Source organism: Dendrobates tinctorius, unplaced genomic scaffold (assembly GCF_039654945.1).
Source record: "Dendrobates tinctorius isolate UK_male_01 unplaced genomic scaffold, ASM3965494v1 ptg000162l, whole genome shotgun sequence".
In the NCBI taxonomy this organism is placed as follows: domain Eukaryota; kingdom Metazoa; phylum Chordata; class Amphibia; order Anura; family Dendrobatidae; genus Dendrobates; species Dendrobates tinctorius.
Genome location: NW_027361829.1, coordinates 65,260,959 through 65,278,183, shown reverse-complemented (window position 1 = coordinate 65,278,183; position 17,225 = coordinate 65,260,959). Strand labels below are relative to the sequence as shown.

At 45.1% G+C, this 17,225-nt stretch overlaps 1 protein-coding gene across 3 annotated transcripts in view; it reads left to right on the top strand.

Moving 5' to 3' along the window:
• Positions 1-17,225, top strand: part of LARS2 (leucyl-tRNA synthetase 2, mitochondrial) — a 537,549-nt gene that overhangs the window by 410,364 nt on the left and 109,960 nt on the right. For all 3 annotated transcript variants that reach the window (XM_073550070.1, XM_073550069.1, XM_073550068.1), the window contains exon 7: positions 8,477-8,620. In XM_073550070.1, the coding sequence (XP_073406171.1) occupies positions 8,477-8,620 (144 nt within the window). The remainder of the gene's footprint in view (positions 1-8,476; positions 8,621-17,225) is intronic.

Sequence of the window (17,225 nt, the reverse complement as noted above, 5' to 3'; positions counted from 1 at the left end):
AAAAAAGTGTGAAACAACTGAAAATATGTCTTATATTCTAGGTTCTTCAAAGTAGCCATCTTTTGCTTTGATTACTGCTTTGCACACTCTTGGCATTCTCTTGATGAGCTTCAAGAGGTAGTCACCGGAAATGGTCTTCCAACAGTCTTGAAGGAGTTCCCAGAGATGCTTAGCACTTGTTGGCCCTTTTGCCTTCACTCTGCGGTCCAGCTCACCCCAAACCATCTCGATTGGGTTCAGGTCTGGTGACTGTGGAGGCCAGGTCATCTGGCGTAGCACCCCATCACTCTCTTTCTTGGTCAAATAGCCCTTACACAGCCTGGAGGTGTGTTTGGGGTTATTGTCCTGTTGAAAATTAAATGATGGTCCAACTAAACGCAAACCGGATGGAATAGCATGCCGCTGCAAGATGCTGTGGTAGCCATGCTGGTTCAGTATGTCTTCAATTTTGAATAAATCCCCAACAGTGTCACCACCAAAGCACCCCCACACCATCATACCTGTCTGTCGTTCTGTCCTATACTGTAATCCATGTTTGGGGGATTAATTGTTTTCAACCTGGATGGTGCCAAGATGCGACCGTCCAGGCTGAGAACCACTGGTGAATGAGCTGCTGCCATCACCAGCCTGAGAATACCATCCCCCAGCTGTCTGCTTTTGCAAGACTGGTTGCCAAAAATGGGAAGGATCCCACACCATTTTCTTTTTAATTATTTATTTAAATAATAAAAAAAGCAGTCTCTGAATCAGTGGCATCCATTGGAGCGTTCCAGAGCTATTACCTCATAAAGTGACACTGGTCAGAATTGTAAAAATTGGCCTGGTCATGAAGGTATGAAGGTGAAAACAGGCTTCCGGGCAAAGGTGTTATATGGTCATTGTACTGTCAGAAACTTGTTCTCATTTGTTAAAATGACTATCTCAAAATAATTTTACTTAAAAATTTTCATCTTACCTTTGAAAAACCTCTAAGGCTAAGTGCACACGTACCGGAACTCTCGCGGAAATTACAGCGAGAATTCCGGAATTCCAGTCCGCGGGAAAATCGCATTTTAAATTCCCGCGATTTTCCCGCGGAAAAACTAGCATTTTGCAAGCGTATTTAGCAAAATGCTAGCGTTCTCCAAGCGATCTGTAGCATCGCTGGGAGAACTGATTGACAGATTGGTCACACTCGTCAAATATAGTGTTTGACAAGTGTGACCAACTTTTTACTACTGAGGCCGCCTATGCAGCATCAGTAGTAAAAGATAAAATGTAAAAAAAAATAAAAAATGGTGTTATTCTCACATTCCGACGTCCCGCGCATCCGTTCCCAGTAATCCTTTGCGAAAATGCCCGCGATGACGTCAGTTCTCTCGGGATCACGACGTCTCGCGGTAATTCGCGATGACGTCGCGCGAATGACCGCGAGACTTCGCGATCCCGCGAGAACGGACGCCATCGCGGGCATTTTCGCGAAGGACTACTGGGAACGGGAGCGTGAAGAGAAGCGGAAAGACTGCGCGGGACGTCGGAGGGTGAGAATAACAATATTTTTTATTTTTAAATTCTATTTTTTACAGGGATATGGTACCCAAAGCCCGGAGGACAGTCTCCTCTCCTCCGGACCGTGGGTACCATCCGCAATTGTTCTGCTTACTTTCCGCATGGTGTGCACAGCCACATGCGGGAAGTAAGCGGAATAATGCATTCCTATGGGTGCGGGATCGCCGCGATTCCGCAAAATTAATGAGCATGCTGCGGTTTTTACCGCGAAGCGATTCCGCCGCGGTAAAAACCGCAGCATTAGCACAGCATTGCGGAATCCCATAGGAATGCATGGGATGCTTATTTTTCGCGTTTTCGCGGCAAAATCGCGCGGTTAAAACAGCCGCGGAAACGCGAAAAAAACGCCACGTGTGAACTCAGCCTAAAAGGCCATCCACTTGGTGTCTCCCTTCTGTGTAACATGCATCCACTGCAGCAGAAATACTGGGTCAGATTTAAGAAATTGCTCGTGTGTCTTTGTCACTCTGTTCCAAAATAACCCATCTGTCACACTACTTACATGCAAAACAGATAGGCAAGCTTCCAGTTCAGGGTAGGCAAGCTATTGGACAATGGCAGAGGCAATGCATGCTAGACAGTGAGGTTAAAAGGAAGATCCAGCTCCTACAGTGCTGGCTGAATGATGTGGAAGAGGAACCACTCAAATACTGAATGATAAGTTACAGAGCAAGAGAATTGGGACAGTTCTGACACATACTAAATTCAAATGAACTAAATACAGTTTTACGTTGTGGTATGAGGACATTAAAGGGCCTGTCACACTAAGCAATATCGCTAGCAATATCGCTATAACATCACTGGTTTTGTGACGTTATAGCGATATTGCTAGCGATATCGCTATGTCTGATACTTACCTCTGACCGCTCCCCCGCTGGTTGTCGCTGATCGCGCGAGAACGTCCTGGACCATTTCTCGTCGTCAGCTTCCTGCTGGGCTTCCTGTGACGCCGACGAGCGACGCGTGGACGCGGACGGGAGGACGTCAGGATCGCCTCGTCTGACTGGTAAGTAGCGACCCCCGACCGCTGCTATGTCGCTGGTGAGATCTGCCTGTGTGGCAGCTCACTAGCGACCACTTAGCGATGCACCAGCGATCCTGACCGCGTCATATCGCTGGTCGGGATCGCTGGTGCATTGCTAAGTGTGACAGTACCTTAAGACCAAGCTTTTCTACAGATTGTGTGGGAAAGGGCAGATAAACATTTAAGTTTAATTGAATTAATGTTTAATAATGCTGCTCTCAGTCCAGTAATGGCTGCGTGCTCCTGATCTACGGCCATGCAGTGGCCTAATGTGTATAGGAATAACAGATGTTTGCTCACTCCACCATGGCTCCTCTGGGATTTCTCTAACAGAAGCCATCAGGGTTATTTTCAGAACATTGGAATATTAAGTGAAAATGCCAAGGCTCGATCCAGCTGACATAGACCACTTCCTCCCTTACCATGGAGGGGTCATCACACAGGAGAGATCCATCATTTCTTTTGCACATCCTTGTGTGTTTTTCATGTTGTCACAATATTTCTTTGGCATTTTTGTTGGATACTTTGTCTAGGTTCCAAAAAAGAAAATTACTGGCCGGCCCGAGCACTTAGATGATTCATAGCAATTCTCATTTTCTAGCTGGCATTCTGATTGAGTGAGCCCAGGAGAACATTTGTTCTTCCTGCTATTATCGTGTTTGTAGGCTGGCTGCACACCAGAGCTCGGTGTTCTTTTTGCAGTTAATTAATAAAGTTATTTGTGCCATTTAATACACATTAGTTTGCCTTCCTGTTACTATGTATGAATATTTTGTTATCGACATGGACATACTTTCTTGTAAAGGGCATTAAATAGTTATTATATGAACTACATATGCCATTATTGCATGCTCTGAGCAACGAAGCCATGATGTTTTACTCAAACCCGTGGCCCCTTCTTGCTAGTTGTTGGAGAACCCAGCAGACTCTCACTAATGCATTGTTGATGGCATATCTAATTGTATTTACTAGAGTAATAGAAAATCAATGATTTCATTACTTGCTGTCTGTCCAGCTTGTGGGTAGGACTAAACTTCAGCAGAATCCATGCGAAACTACAGACCCCAGCAGCTAACCCATTCTTCTCCATGCTTCTTGGTGGTTCTCACTTTAAAGCCACCCTCCACCGTGGGATAAATAAGTGACTATACAATAGCAAGTCTGAACCATGCCTAAACAGCTCAGGAAAGGCGGGGGATGTGTGCGTCAGACACATCACCGTGCTCCTCATGCCACAGACGAGGACATCTTGGCTACAGGAGGAACGGTACACTGGCCTCAGAAGATGAAGTAGCGGGAGGCAAATAGACAACATCAAGCCCTCAGTATTGTTATAGTCTTAATTTACTGTATCAGAGAAACACACAAATGCTAATTTTATCATCTCAAACAAGTTTCACTTACACACAATGTGAGAGAAAGGTTGAAGCAACCCTCCACCCTGGCACTGAAGAGTGACCATATACACACGTGGTCAAAATTGTTGATACCCCTCGTTTAATGACAGAAAAACCCACAATGGTGACAAATTGCTTGAATTTGACAAAAGTAATAATAAATCAAAAATCTATGAAAATGAACTAATGAAAGTCAGACATTGCTTTTCAACCATGCTTCCACAGAATTTAAAAAAAATAAAAATCATGAAATAGACCTGGACAGAAATGATGGTACCCTTAACTTAATATTTTGTTGCACAATCTTTTGAGGCAATCACTGCAATCAAATGATTCCTGTAACTGTCAATGAGACTTCTGCACCTCTTGACAGGTATTTTGGCCCACTCCTCAAGAGCAAACTGCTCCAGTTGTCTCGTGTTTGAAGGTTGCCTTTTTCAGATGGCATGTTTCAGCTCCTTCGAAAGATGCTCAATAGGATTTAGGTCAGGGCTCATAGAAGAACACTTCAGAATAGTCCAATGTTTTCCTCTTAGTCATTCTTGGGTGTTTTTAGCTGTATGTTTGGGTTATTATCCTGTTGCAAGACCCATGACCAGGGCTGCCACTAGGAATTTCAGGGCCCCATACTGGCAAAATTTTCGTTGCCCCTTGAGACTGCACCCAGGTTCCACCCCAACCCTGCCTCCACCTCTCGAACCTTGCACAGTCCCTCCGCCCTGTCTTGGAAAAATTTCTGGACCAGATATCACCTCCCTACTAAACAGAATCCCTCAATGTCTGTCTGCTATTTCATTCTTCTCCGCTAGATTTCTAAAACTTAATATGGACAAAACAGAATTAATCATCTTTCGCCCATCTCACGTGACCCCCCCAATGGACCTATCCATTAAAGTAAACGGCTGCCCACTCTCTCCAGTCCCACAAGCTCGCTGCCTCGGGGTTATCCTTGACACTGATCTCGCTTTCAAACTACATATCCAAGCCCTTTCCGCTTCCTGCCGACTTCAACTCAAAAATATTTCACGGATCCGTACATTCCTCAACCAAGAATCTGCAAAAACCCTAGTCCATGCCCTCATCATCTTTCGACTTGACTACTGCAACCTCCTGCTCTGTGGCCTCCCCTCTAACACTCTCGCACCCCTCCAATCTATTCTTAACTCTGCTGCCCGACTAATCCACCTGTCCCCCCGCTATTCCCCGGCCTCTCCCCTCTGTCAATCCCTGCACTGGCTCCCCATTACCCAAAGACTCCAGTTCAAAACCCTAACCATGACATACAAAGCCATCCACAACCTGAGTCCTCCGTACATCTGTGACCTAGTCTCCCGGTACGTACCTGCAGAAAACCTCCGATCCTCACAAGATCTCCTCTGTACTCCCCTCTTATCTCCTCTTCCCACAATCGCATGCAGGATTTCTCCCGCGCATCCCCTCTACTCTGGAACTCTCTACCACAACATATCAGACTCTCGCCTACCATGAAAACCTTCAAAAAGAACTTGAAGACCTACATCTTCCGACAAGCCTACAACTTGCAGTAACCACCGATCCACCAAACCGCTGCACGACCAGCTCTACCCTCGCCTACTGTATCCTCACCCATCCCGTTGTAGATTGTGAGCCCTCGCGGGCAGGGTCCTCTCTCATCCTGTACCAGTCGTGACTTGTATTGTTTAAGATTACTGTACTTGTATGTATTATGTATACCCCTCCTCACATGTAAAGCGCCATGGAATAAATGGCGCTATAATAATAAATAATAATAATCATCATAATTGGCAGGAACCTCATTCTCTCAAAGCGGTGCAGCGCTTTATGGGGTTCATAAATTACTATATTTATAACCCACAATGACATTTGTTTTGAGAGGAGCATTTTGCCCCTTTTTAGATGCTTTTATAAAATATGCCATTGCTACATCTTGTGGGAGGGAATTCCAGTGTGACTTCTCTAACTGCCGGAATCGCCTTTCCTTCACACTTAATGAATGTCCCGGACCTTTGTAAGCTCTTTGGAAGGAATAACTCAACTCAATAAATCATTTGCAGATCTTGGAGAGACAAACTACTTCCTCGATATGCTTAAACTTCTGACTGGTCCTTATTGGTGTTTCAGTGTTGAGACATCTGTATAAATCTTTATTATAGAATTGTTTTGAATTATCTGCTTTTTTTTCCATTTGATTTTTATTCAATCTAAACCAACCGACATATGCTTTTTTTCTCTTGCGTTGGCAACCGCTGCTTAGCATTTGTCAGTTTTAGTCGCTGTTTTACCCTGTAATATGTAATTGTAATCATCAAAATGTGTTAGGAAATGATATAAAATCACGCAATATAATAAAGATATTACTGATTTGCAGACATTTACTCCACTTTTCCATGCTGCAGCTAATGGACTGTCAGGGGTTATTCTGTGGCTTCCCTGCAGTATTATTAGAATTCTCCCATTTGGAAAGGTTGTCCTTATGGTAAACTGTTCTTTATACACTGCTCTAATACATTAGTATATACATTTTTTAAATGTGAGCGAATGTATAAAATTTATATCTTCTGAATTTAAAATTCTGGTAACTGAATAGTATGTCGAAGAACAATAGGATGTGTGCTCTCGTATGAAAAATTATGTAAAGCATATAGGAATGTACTTCTCATTGCATCCTTTGATTTTTGCATTCTTCTGATGGTTGCTATGGCAAACAATTTTTTTTTGTGTGAATAATCTTCAATATGCTGCCGGAATCTTGAAAATATCACAGTAGCTGATTATTTCCTATGTCCTTAGAGCAAATCTATCCATCTCCTGACACGGCTGGTTTAATATATTAGATTCTCCTTAAAGGAGTTGTCCAGGATTATTTTTATTTACTATGGGCCTAAAAACTAACATGAAGGGTAGTTAAAGAGGTTGTCCACTACATTGTATAATGCCCCCACTAATTTAAAGGGAACCTGTCACCAGGTTTGGCCGATACGAGTTACGGCCACCGCCTTTCAGAGCTTATCTACAGCATTCTATAATACAGCAAGATGATGGCAGGCACTGGACCAGGAACAGCGACACCCTTCGGACCTACTCTTGCAGGTCGGATCGGGGACTTATCTACAGCATTATAAAATGCTGTAGATAAGCCCTGAAAGGCGGTGGCTGTAACTTATATCGGCCAAACCTGACAGGTTCCCTTTTATCCTTGTAAAGAAATATTTTTCTAAATACCTCTTGTCATCTGTGCCTGTGAGCAGCACTATCGCTGACCGCTCACTTGGCACAACGTGACACCAGCTGTAGCCGCTGATGTCACGTCAAGTTCCAGTACCCCTTGCATCACCTGGGCGTGACTCAGTCGTGTGCACCCCTCCTGATTGACTGGGCTGTGGGCGGAGTTTCACCGCACGTCACAGCTCAGTATCCAGCGCTTGCTTGCGGCGAATGAAAGCTGAGGAGAGAGGGAAAGCGCATGGTGGATGCTGGACTCTGATGTGCGGTGAAACTCCTACCCACAGCCAGTCAATCGGGAGGGGTGCGCACAATTGGGTCACGGATTCTGGAAATTGATGTGACATCAGCAGATAGCAGCGGCTTCAGCCGGGGCCGCGTGATGCCGAGTAAGCGGTCAAAGATTGCGCCGCTCACAGGCACAGATGGCAACAAGATATACTCACAAAAATACTTCTTTACAAGTCTTAAATCGGTAAAGGAATTATATAATATAGTGGACAACCCTTTTAACAGATTCAGCAGCTTACCTGTTCTACCCTCTACTGGCTCAGAGCAGTCACCGACTGCTCCTGCTGGCAATTCAGCTGCTCCATATCAACAGGGCAGCTCTTCTTCTAGGCTGCTCTGTAGATGGGGCGTGACTACCAATATCATGCTGATTGACAGCCAGCTCCTCACAGTTATGCAGCAGGGAGCCAGCTGTCAATCAGCATGACGTCAGCAGTCATGTGCTGTCAACAGTGCAGAGCGGAAGAAAAGCCACTGCTCTGTCAACATGACGTCAGTGGAGGCTGTTGAATCACTGGCAGGAGGGGTCTTGACACTGGGCACAAAAGGCAGGTAGTTAGCAACTTCCTGCCTGTTAATTCTTAGGCCCATGGTAAAAAAAATTAAATAGTCGTGAATAACCCATTGAACCATTTTGGATAATCTTTCCTTAGAAATCTATTTTGTACTATTCCTCTGTTATTCTAGAAAGAAAGGTATGACAAAATTAAAATCTGAGGGTTGTTACCAGTTTGGGGAGGGGTGTCCCTGACTCCAGCACTGTCCAATCATTGTTACCAGTGTTAGACTTTGTAGGGACACACCCCTTTGACAAAAGGAATGATAACGGTCATTTGTCAATGTACTGTATACATTTCTAGAGTTATAAGGAAAGATGTTTCAGAATTGATATCTTATGGGGAATACAATTATTTCCAAAAACAGACTTGTTAAGAGAGCTGACATATCTTCTTTAAATCATTTTAGCATTATTTTTTTTCTTTTTTAATTTCAGGCTTTGGTTAATTGGGATCCTGTAGATCAGACCGTGCTTGCTAATGAGCAAGTGGATGAAAATGGATGCTCATGGCGTTCTGGAGCAAAAGTTGAGCAAAAGTATTTAAAACAGTGGTTTCTAAAAACAACAGTGTATGGGAAGGTAAGATGTAAAAGAAAAAGACTGCTCACTTAAATTTTGCAAGCCTAAAATTTTGGACATGGTATTTTCTGTGTTGTATTTTTTTTCTTTATATTGCATCTAATGGACAACACAATATAAATGAAAGAGAGAACATGTTTAAATGGAATTTGTCAGAAGGATCAACCCTCCTAAGCTGTCTATATGCATGCAGGTCACAGAAGGCTGAATAAAATGATTCCTTGATGTCTGCAAATCAATGCCTTATTCCAGAGAAATCCACATTTTTTCTGAACATGTAAATGAGCTGTTAAGATCTATGGGTAGGGTAGAGATCTTTCAAAGTATCAACTTTTTTTTGACATACATGGCAATATAGATGGCTTCGGGGGGTTGATGCTTCTGATGTATTACCTTTAAGATTAATTTACTTAATTTAATCCTATTAGAAAAGTCCATTGTACTGTTATCTCAGATGGCATAAGAAAAAATATTATGCTGTTTACCTAATGGCATCGAGCAAAAAATACATCAGACTCCTAGTCATCAGTGTGCTGTATTTGTAAGGGAGGGCTCACCTGTCTCCCTCTGTCCTATGTAATGTGCTGCCCTTACAGAGATGTTTACCCATATGAAAAAGATAGAAATGAATAATACAGGGTTGGCCATATATATGGATACACCTGGGTGGGCCATGTATATGGATACACCTAAATAAAATGGGAATGGTTGGTGATATCAACTTCCTGTTTGTGGCACATTAGTATATGGGAGGGGGAAAACTTTCCAAGATGGGTGATGACCATGGCGGCCATTTTGAAGTCGGCCATTTTGGATCCAACTTTATAAATGGCCCACCCAGGTGTATCCATCTAAATGGCCCACCCTGTATAACATGGCCTATTACATTAATGAAACGAAGTGAATGACCGTGTGGCACTTGTACATGATAAGTGTTTTATTAGATCCCGTCCTCATAGGGTCCATCCGATAGAAGAGTTTCTTTTTCAATGAGCACAATATAACATGTAAATGATTTAACTCAGTGGTCATTATACTGATATTGTTATGATGACACATAAAGATCTGTAATGTCGCATGTTTGGACTACAATAATATATTCAATCTCATTATTTTAAAAGAAATGTGTCATCCAAAGTTAACCTGCTTGAATCTCAATTTTATATCAAAGTTTTGTTTTTTTTTTTCAAGTTTGGTGGAAGTTGTCCCCATCCATGGGATAGGGTATAACTTCCTGATCACGGGGGGGCCTAACTACTAGGACCCCCACCCAATTTTGAGAAGCAGGGCTGTAAAGAGACCCATGTGAATGCAGCAGTGGTATCGCAGCTCCATTCATACGTAATTGGTGTAGTGAAGACCAATGGAGCACAGCACTTGGCCATGTCCATCGGTCCCATAGAAAATGAGTGAAGCGGATGTGCATATCATTGGCCAACGCTCCATTTACACAGGGCTTTTCAGATCCCCGACATAGTGAGGGTCCCAGTCAGTTCACACTAGGTGATGATCATACCTTAGCTCCCTGCACAGTGACCCCTGCACAGGTCAAAGATTGGCTGGAACACTCTCCTGTGGAAGTCAATGAATATCTTCACACTATAGGTTTCCATGGTCCACATGATTGCAGTAAAGCGTATTGTTTAAAGGAAAGGTGCCACAATTTTATATAATTTCCAAAAAAAGAGTAAGTAACAAAACATGTTGTTTCAGCAAATGTTGTACTAACTAGGATTTATGGTTTGTTTGTAATAATGTTTTAATGTAGCCACTGGGCGCTGCCTTCTTGATTTGCAGATCTGTGGAGGACTCATACAGTCTGCAAATATGGCTGTCCCTGGACATAGGAGCCTGCGGTCGGCTCCCGACCCCACCATGCAGCCTCATTAGCAGTGAACTGGGCACGCCCCTGTGGGCTGCACCATTCACTGCTGTAGGTGTGGCTGGGCGCCATTTTACTGTAGCCCACTGCTATCTGCTGAGCTCCACTTTCTGCACCGTGCTTTCTGCTCCAGCTCCACTGTCCTGCTCTGTCTCCACCTCCTCACTCACACACAGCCCCAGTGATCTCCGGTAATCTGACACCTTTGCTTTTATGAGAGCTTTAATGGCTGTCTGAGGAGGACAGTGACATATACCGCCCATAGTCTAGTGTATAATTGGGGGGGGGGCTGGAAGTTTCACCAGTGTGGGCATATCTGTAATACTGTCTCCTGTGATACTGCCTGCTGAGCCGTGTATCTAATCCTCTCCTGTGTGATACTGACTGCTGAGCCGTGTATCTAATCCTCTCCTGTGTGATACTGCCTGCTGAGCCGTGTATCAAATCCTCTCCTGTGTGATACTGACTGCTGAACCGTGTATCTAATCCTCTCCTGTGTGATACTGCTGAGCCGTGTATCTAATCCTCTCCTGTGTGATACTGTCTGCTGAACCATGTATCTAATCCTCTCCTGTGTGATACTGACTGCTGAGCCGTGTATCTAATTCTCTGCCGTGTGATACTGCTCTCCTGAAATACTTTGTGCTGCTGTCACCCTGCTGGTTTTATGTGTGATCTACATGGTGGTATTGTGTATGATCTATATGGCGGCATTGTGTGTGAAGTATATGGCGGTATTATTTGTGATCTGCTAAAAGGGGACCCATTCTAGGGTGGTTCTGGCTGAGCACCTGCACACGGGTCAGGGGTAATAGGTGCAGTCAGAGGAGGGCTGGTGAGGCAGCTGAAGAGAGGGGTCTCATTTTTATCGTTACTGTATGGCTCCATTCCCCCCCAGCCTGCTTCCCAGCGTCACCCCGGACTGCGCCTGTCGCCTCGCTTTCACACATCGCCAGGACAGAATCTGAGGAGGGGAATGGGGTCTTTGCATGCAAAGTCTGGATCAGAACAGGCCATCAATCAGCAGAAATGTTTCCTGGATTTCTGTGCTGCTGTCACCATGCTCCTCCCCCATATATCTCCCTCTGTGCCCCCCATAGACCAGCGCACTGCTCTCCTGAAATACTCTGTGCTGCTGTCACCCTGCTCCCTCTACCATATATCTCTCTGTGTGCCCCCCATAGACCAGCACACTGCTCTCCTGAAATACTCTGTGCTGCTGTCACCCTGCTCCCAGAATCCTTGCTGCCTGCCATCCTCGGTGACCGAAGACCCCATTCCTCTCCTCAGATCCTGTCCTGGTGATGTGTGAAAGCGAGGCGACAGGGGCCTGATATATGGAGGAAGGAGCAGGGTGACAGCAGCACAGAGTATTTCAGGAGAGCAGTGTGCTGGTCTATGGGGGCGTCACAGAGGGAGATATATGGGGGAGGAGCAGGGTGACAGCAGCACAGAGTATTTCAGGAGAGCAGTGTGCTGGTCTGTGGGGGGCACCCTGTTCGGTGCCAGGGATTGTACATAGAGCGCTGTGTTATATATACATGGATGGACCGTCTTCTTGTCTGCTCCACAGAAATCCAGGAAACATTTCTGCTGATTGGTGACCTGTTCTGATCCAGACTTTACATGAAAAGACAGTCAGTAACTTTTGCAGGCCCCATCAAAATGACTGCTCACTGTGTTCCTAGATGTCATCCTCTCTTTTCCCTTAGCAAGCACCCAGTAGGGGAGGAGAGGAGTGACACCACACCCATGTCAGCAGATTCCGCCCATACAGTGTCCATTTTAGGGCATGATCATATATCAGAATCAAACATGGACACTGTATGCCCATAATTACTGCAGGACAGTAATGTGAGCTAGTTGTACACTAGGTTTTTGTGTCAAATTTTAGTATCTGCTCCCCCTAGTGTTAACAAGTGGAAATGCCAAACTTTTTAAAATTATTTTTCATATTTTACAAAATTAAAAACAAATGATAATATTTTTTAAGAAAATGTAAAGATTAATTCTTTACATTTTTAAATTGCTGAAAAAAATTTTTTGGGATGGCACCTTCCCTTTAAGACTGTTTACAGTTCATGCAAAATGTCTGCCTCCATAATCTTGTCTAGAAAATAGAATAAAATACATTTATTTGTACCTGTTTTGTTTTATAAATAAAGGGAAAAAAAATCTATAGTGATATGATTCCTTCTAAGGAAACATCCAACAACTGCTCTGCTCAGAGACGTACCTCAGTTACTTATGAGGATTTCACACCCGTCTGGGTAAAGGCCTGGAGGGAATTGGTTAATATTTAGTTTCCCTTCTGTACTACTACAAGAAACAAATTGCCAGCAGAATTGTGACACTTCTTACTAATAGAGGCAGATCCAGGGAACATGGAGACGACAAAGTAACTTGCAGCATTGTAATTCAAATCAGCAGCTTTGCATGTTTTAGAGTCTTGGGCAGACATAAGTGGTTACCATGGTGACCGTTCTCCACATGTTGGTCTTTGATGCTAAATATCTATGTTTTCAGGAGCTTTGTGATTGTCAGCAATTGAGTTACCCTGCTGAATACAGTGAGATGTCACCCAGTGACAGCTAGTGCTCTTTAACACAGTTATTGCCAGATGTGCTAGATGTTAGGGCAAAGTACACTGCTCAAAAAAAATAAAGGGAACACTAAGATACCACATCGTAGATATTACTGAATCAAATATCATAGCTGCAAATCTTGATTCATTACATAGTGGCATGCGTTGAGAACAAGAAAACATAAAAATGATCAATGGAAAACAAAATTAATATCCCATGGAGGTCTGGATTTGGAAGGATACTCAAAATCAAAGTGGAAAATCAAACTACAGGCTGATCCAACTTCAGTGGAAATGCCTCAAGACAAGGAAATGATGCTCAGTAGTGTGTGTGACCTCCACGTGCCTGTTTGACCTCCCTACGACACCTGGGAATGCTCCTGATGAGTCAGCGGATGCTGTCATGAGCGATCTCCTCTCAGACCTGGACTAAAGCATCCGCCAACAACTGGACAGTCTGTGATGCAACGTGACATTGGTGAATGGGGCAAGACATGATGTCCCAGATGTGTTTAATCGGATTCAGGTCTTGGGAACAGGTGGGCCAGTCCATAGCATCAATGCCTTCATCTTGCAGGAACTGCTGACACACTCCAGCCACATGAGGTCTGGCATTGTTCTGCATTAGGAGGAACCCAGGGCCAACCGCACCAGCATATGGTCTCACAAGGGGTCTGAGGATCTCATCTCGGTACCTAATAGCAGTCAGGCTACCTCTGGCAAGCACATGGAGGGCTGTGCGACCCTCCAAAGAAATGCCACCCCACACCATTACTGACCCACTGCCAAACCGGTCATGCTGAAGGATGTTGCAGGCAGCATATCGCTCTCCACGTCGTCTTCAGACTCTGTCACGTCTGTCACGTGCCCAGTGTGAACCTGCTTTCATCTGTGAAGAGCACAGGGAGCCAGTGGCGAATTTGCCAATCCTGGTGTTCTGTCGCAAATGTCAAGCAACCTGCACGGTGTTGGGCTGTGAGCACAACCCCCATCTGTGGACGTTGGGCACTCAAACAACCAACATTCAAAATATTATATATATATATATATATATATATATATACATATATATATATATATAGTACAGACCAAAAGTTTGGACACACCTTCTCATTCAAAGCGTTTTCTTTATTTTCATGGCTATGAAAATTGTAGATTCACTCCGAAGGCATCAAAACTATGAATTAACACATGTGGAACAAAGAAGTGTGAAACAACTGAAAATATGTCTTATATTCTAGGTTCTTCAAAGTAGCCACCTTTTGCTTTGATTACTGCTTTGCACACTCTCGGCATTCTCTTGATGAGCTTCAAGAGGTTGTCACCGGAAATGGTTTTTACTTCACAGGTGTTCCCTGTCAGGTTTAATAAGTGGGATTTCTTGCCTTATAAATGGGGTTGGGACCATCAGTTGTGAAGTCTGGTGGACACACAGCTGATAGTCCTACTGAATAGACTGTTAGAATTTGTATTATGACAAGAAAAAAGCAGCTAAGGCTAGTTTCACTTTAGCGTTTTTTGGCGCTGCACCTCGTGCACATACCAAACGCATGCAAAAAACGCATCATGCGTTTTGCATGCGTTTGCTGTTTTTTGCGCATGCGATTTAACCAGTTTGTCACCATTTTAACTCAAAAAATGCATGCGATTTTAAATGCATGCGTGCTCATGTCCTAGCGCACGCGTGCGTTCACATAGACTGTAATGCTGTTTTTTTGCGCATTCCGTGCGCTAATGTGCGCATGCGTTTTTTTGAGACAGGTTGGACGGACCAAAACTACAACAGGTTGCGTCCGGCGCACCTAGGCGCACACTACAAAAACCGCATGCGCACGAAAACGCATACGAACATGTGCATGCGCTAGACCATGCACACCCATGTTAAAGATAGGGGAGCAATACGCATGCGTACGATAGCGCATGAGGCGCATCGCTAAAAAACGCAAGTGTGAAACCAGCCTAAGTAAAGACAAACGAGTGGCCATTATTACTTTAAGAAATGAAGGTCTGTCAGCCCGAAAAATTGGGAAAACTTTGAAAGTGTCTCCAAGTGCAGTGGCAAAAACCATCAAGCGCTACAAAGAAACTGGCTCACCTGAGGACCGGTCCAGGAAAGGAAGCACAAGTCACCTCTGCTGCGGAGGATAAGTTCATCCGAGTCACCAGCCTCAGAAATCGCAGGTTAACAGCAATTCCGATTAGAGACCAGGTCAATGCCACACAGAGTTCTAGCAGCAGACACATCTCTACACCAACTGTTAAGAGGAGGCTTTGTGCAGCAGGCCTTCATGGTAAAATAGCTGCTAGGAAACCACTGCTAAGGACAGGCAACAAGCAGAAGAGACTTGTTTGGGCTAAAGAACACAAGGAATGGACATTAGACCAGTGGAAATCTGTGCTTTGGTCTGATGAGTCCAAATTTGAGATCTTTGGTTCCAACGACCGTGTCTTTGTGCGACGCAGAAAAGGTGAACGGATGGACTCTACATGCCTGGATTCCACCGTGAAGCATGAAGGAGGAGGTGTGATGGTGTGGGGGTGCTTTGCTGGTGACACTGTTGGGGATTTATTCAAAATTGAAGGCATACTGAACCAGCATGGCTACCACAGCATCTTGCAGCGGCATGCTATTCCATCCGGGTTGCGTTTAGTTGGACCATCATTTATTTTTCAACAGGACAATGACCCCAAACACACCTCCAGGCTGTGTAAGGGCTGTTTTACCAAGAAGGAGAGTGATGGGGTGCTACGCCAGATGACCTGGCCTCCACAGTCACCAGACCTGAACCCAATCGAGATGGTTTGGGATGAGCTGGACCGCAGAGTGAAGGCAAAAGGGCCAACAAGTTGTAACGCCAGTGTGTTTACTTTGCTTCCCCGGCGTTACGCTGCATGTCTGCATTAACCCTTTGCTCCTCTCCTCCTAACCTGCAGGGATACTGTTGTCTGTTACCGTTATAGATGCTGCTCAGTTCCCTGCCCCCCTCTGCGTAGCCGTACATGCATGCGTGGCTCTGCTGCTTTGCATGACCACCCGCTGGTGCGGTCCCTAGCTGCCGCTGTGGAAAGCTATCCGTGGGTTAATAGGTCCTCTGTATTGTGTATGGCTTACCACGTGTGTTCAGGCTTGCAGCTCTCGCCAGGTGTCCTTTGCATTCCTGATTTCTGTCTGGTTTTGCTTAGGGTGCGCGTGGCCACACCTCCACTGCTCCCCTGCTACAGTTGCTGCTCCAGCCTATCGCTGTGAGGCAGCTGCTATATAAAAGTTCCCTGCCCTGTGGGGCATTGCCAGAGCTTCGCATTGAGTTTCTGAACCTAGCCATGTGAGTGTGTGTTCAGCTCCTGCTCTGATTCTGATCAGTTCTGGGGGAGCTGTTGCTCCTCGTCCCTATGTGAACTGTGTTTTGTTTGTCCGCCTGCTCTGAGGGCAGAAATACCCAGACTGCCCTTCCTGGAGGCTGCATATCCAGGCCCGTCCATGTTGTGTCTTGTTTCCTAAATCCCTGATCCTGGATCTGTTCCTGCACCTGACCCTGTCTGAATTGTGTCTTGTTTCTCCGCCTGCTTTGGGGCAGAAATATCCAGACCGCCCTTCCTGGAGGCTGCATATCCAGGCCCATCCATGTTGTGTCTTGTTTCCTGAATCCCTGATCCTGGATCTGTTCCTGCACCTGACCCTGTCTGAATTGTGTCTTGTTTCTTCACCTGCTCTGGGGGCAGAAATGCCCAGACCGCCCTTCCTGGAGGCTGCATATCCAGGCCCGTCTTTGTTGTGTCTTGTTTCCTGAATCCTGGACCTGCTCCTTTACCTGACCCTGTCTGAATTGTGTCCTCTGTGTGATGTTCCAGAGGTCCCTCTGTGTCTTGAACCCTGTGCCCAGTGACTGTGACTCTTTGCTACCTGACTTGCTGTGATCTAACCTGGGTTCATCTTGGAAGTAGGAGTCCGGTGTGTCCGCTGAGTTTCTGCCACTCTGTGCTCAGCTGGAGATTCGGTTCAATTCCCTGCCAGTTCCAGTCCAACCCGGCAGGGTTTGCACCAGACCGCTGGGGTTCCTATCTAGGTCGTTGCCAGATGACCGGAGCCTGATGACCGTGGCCTCTCGTCCGGAGCCTGATGACCACGGCCTGATGTCTGG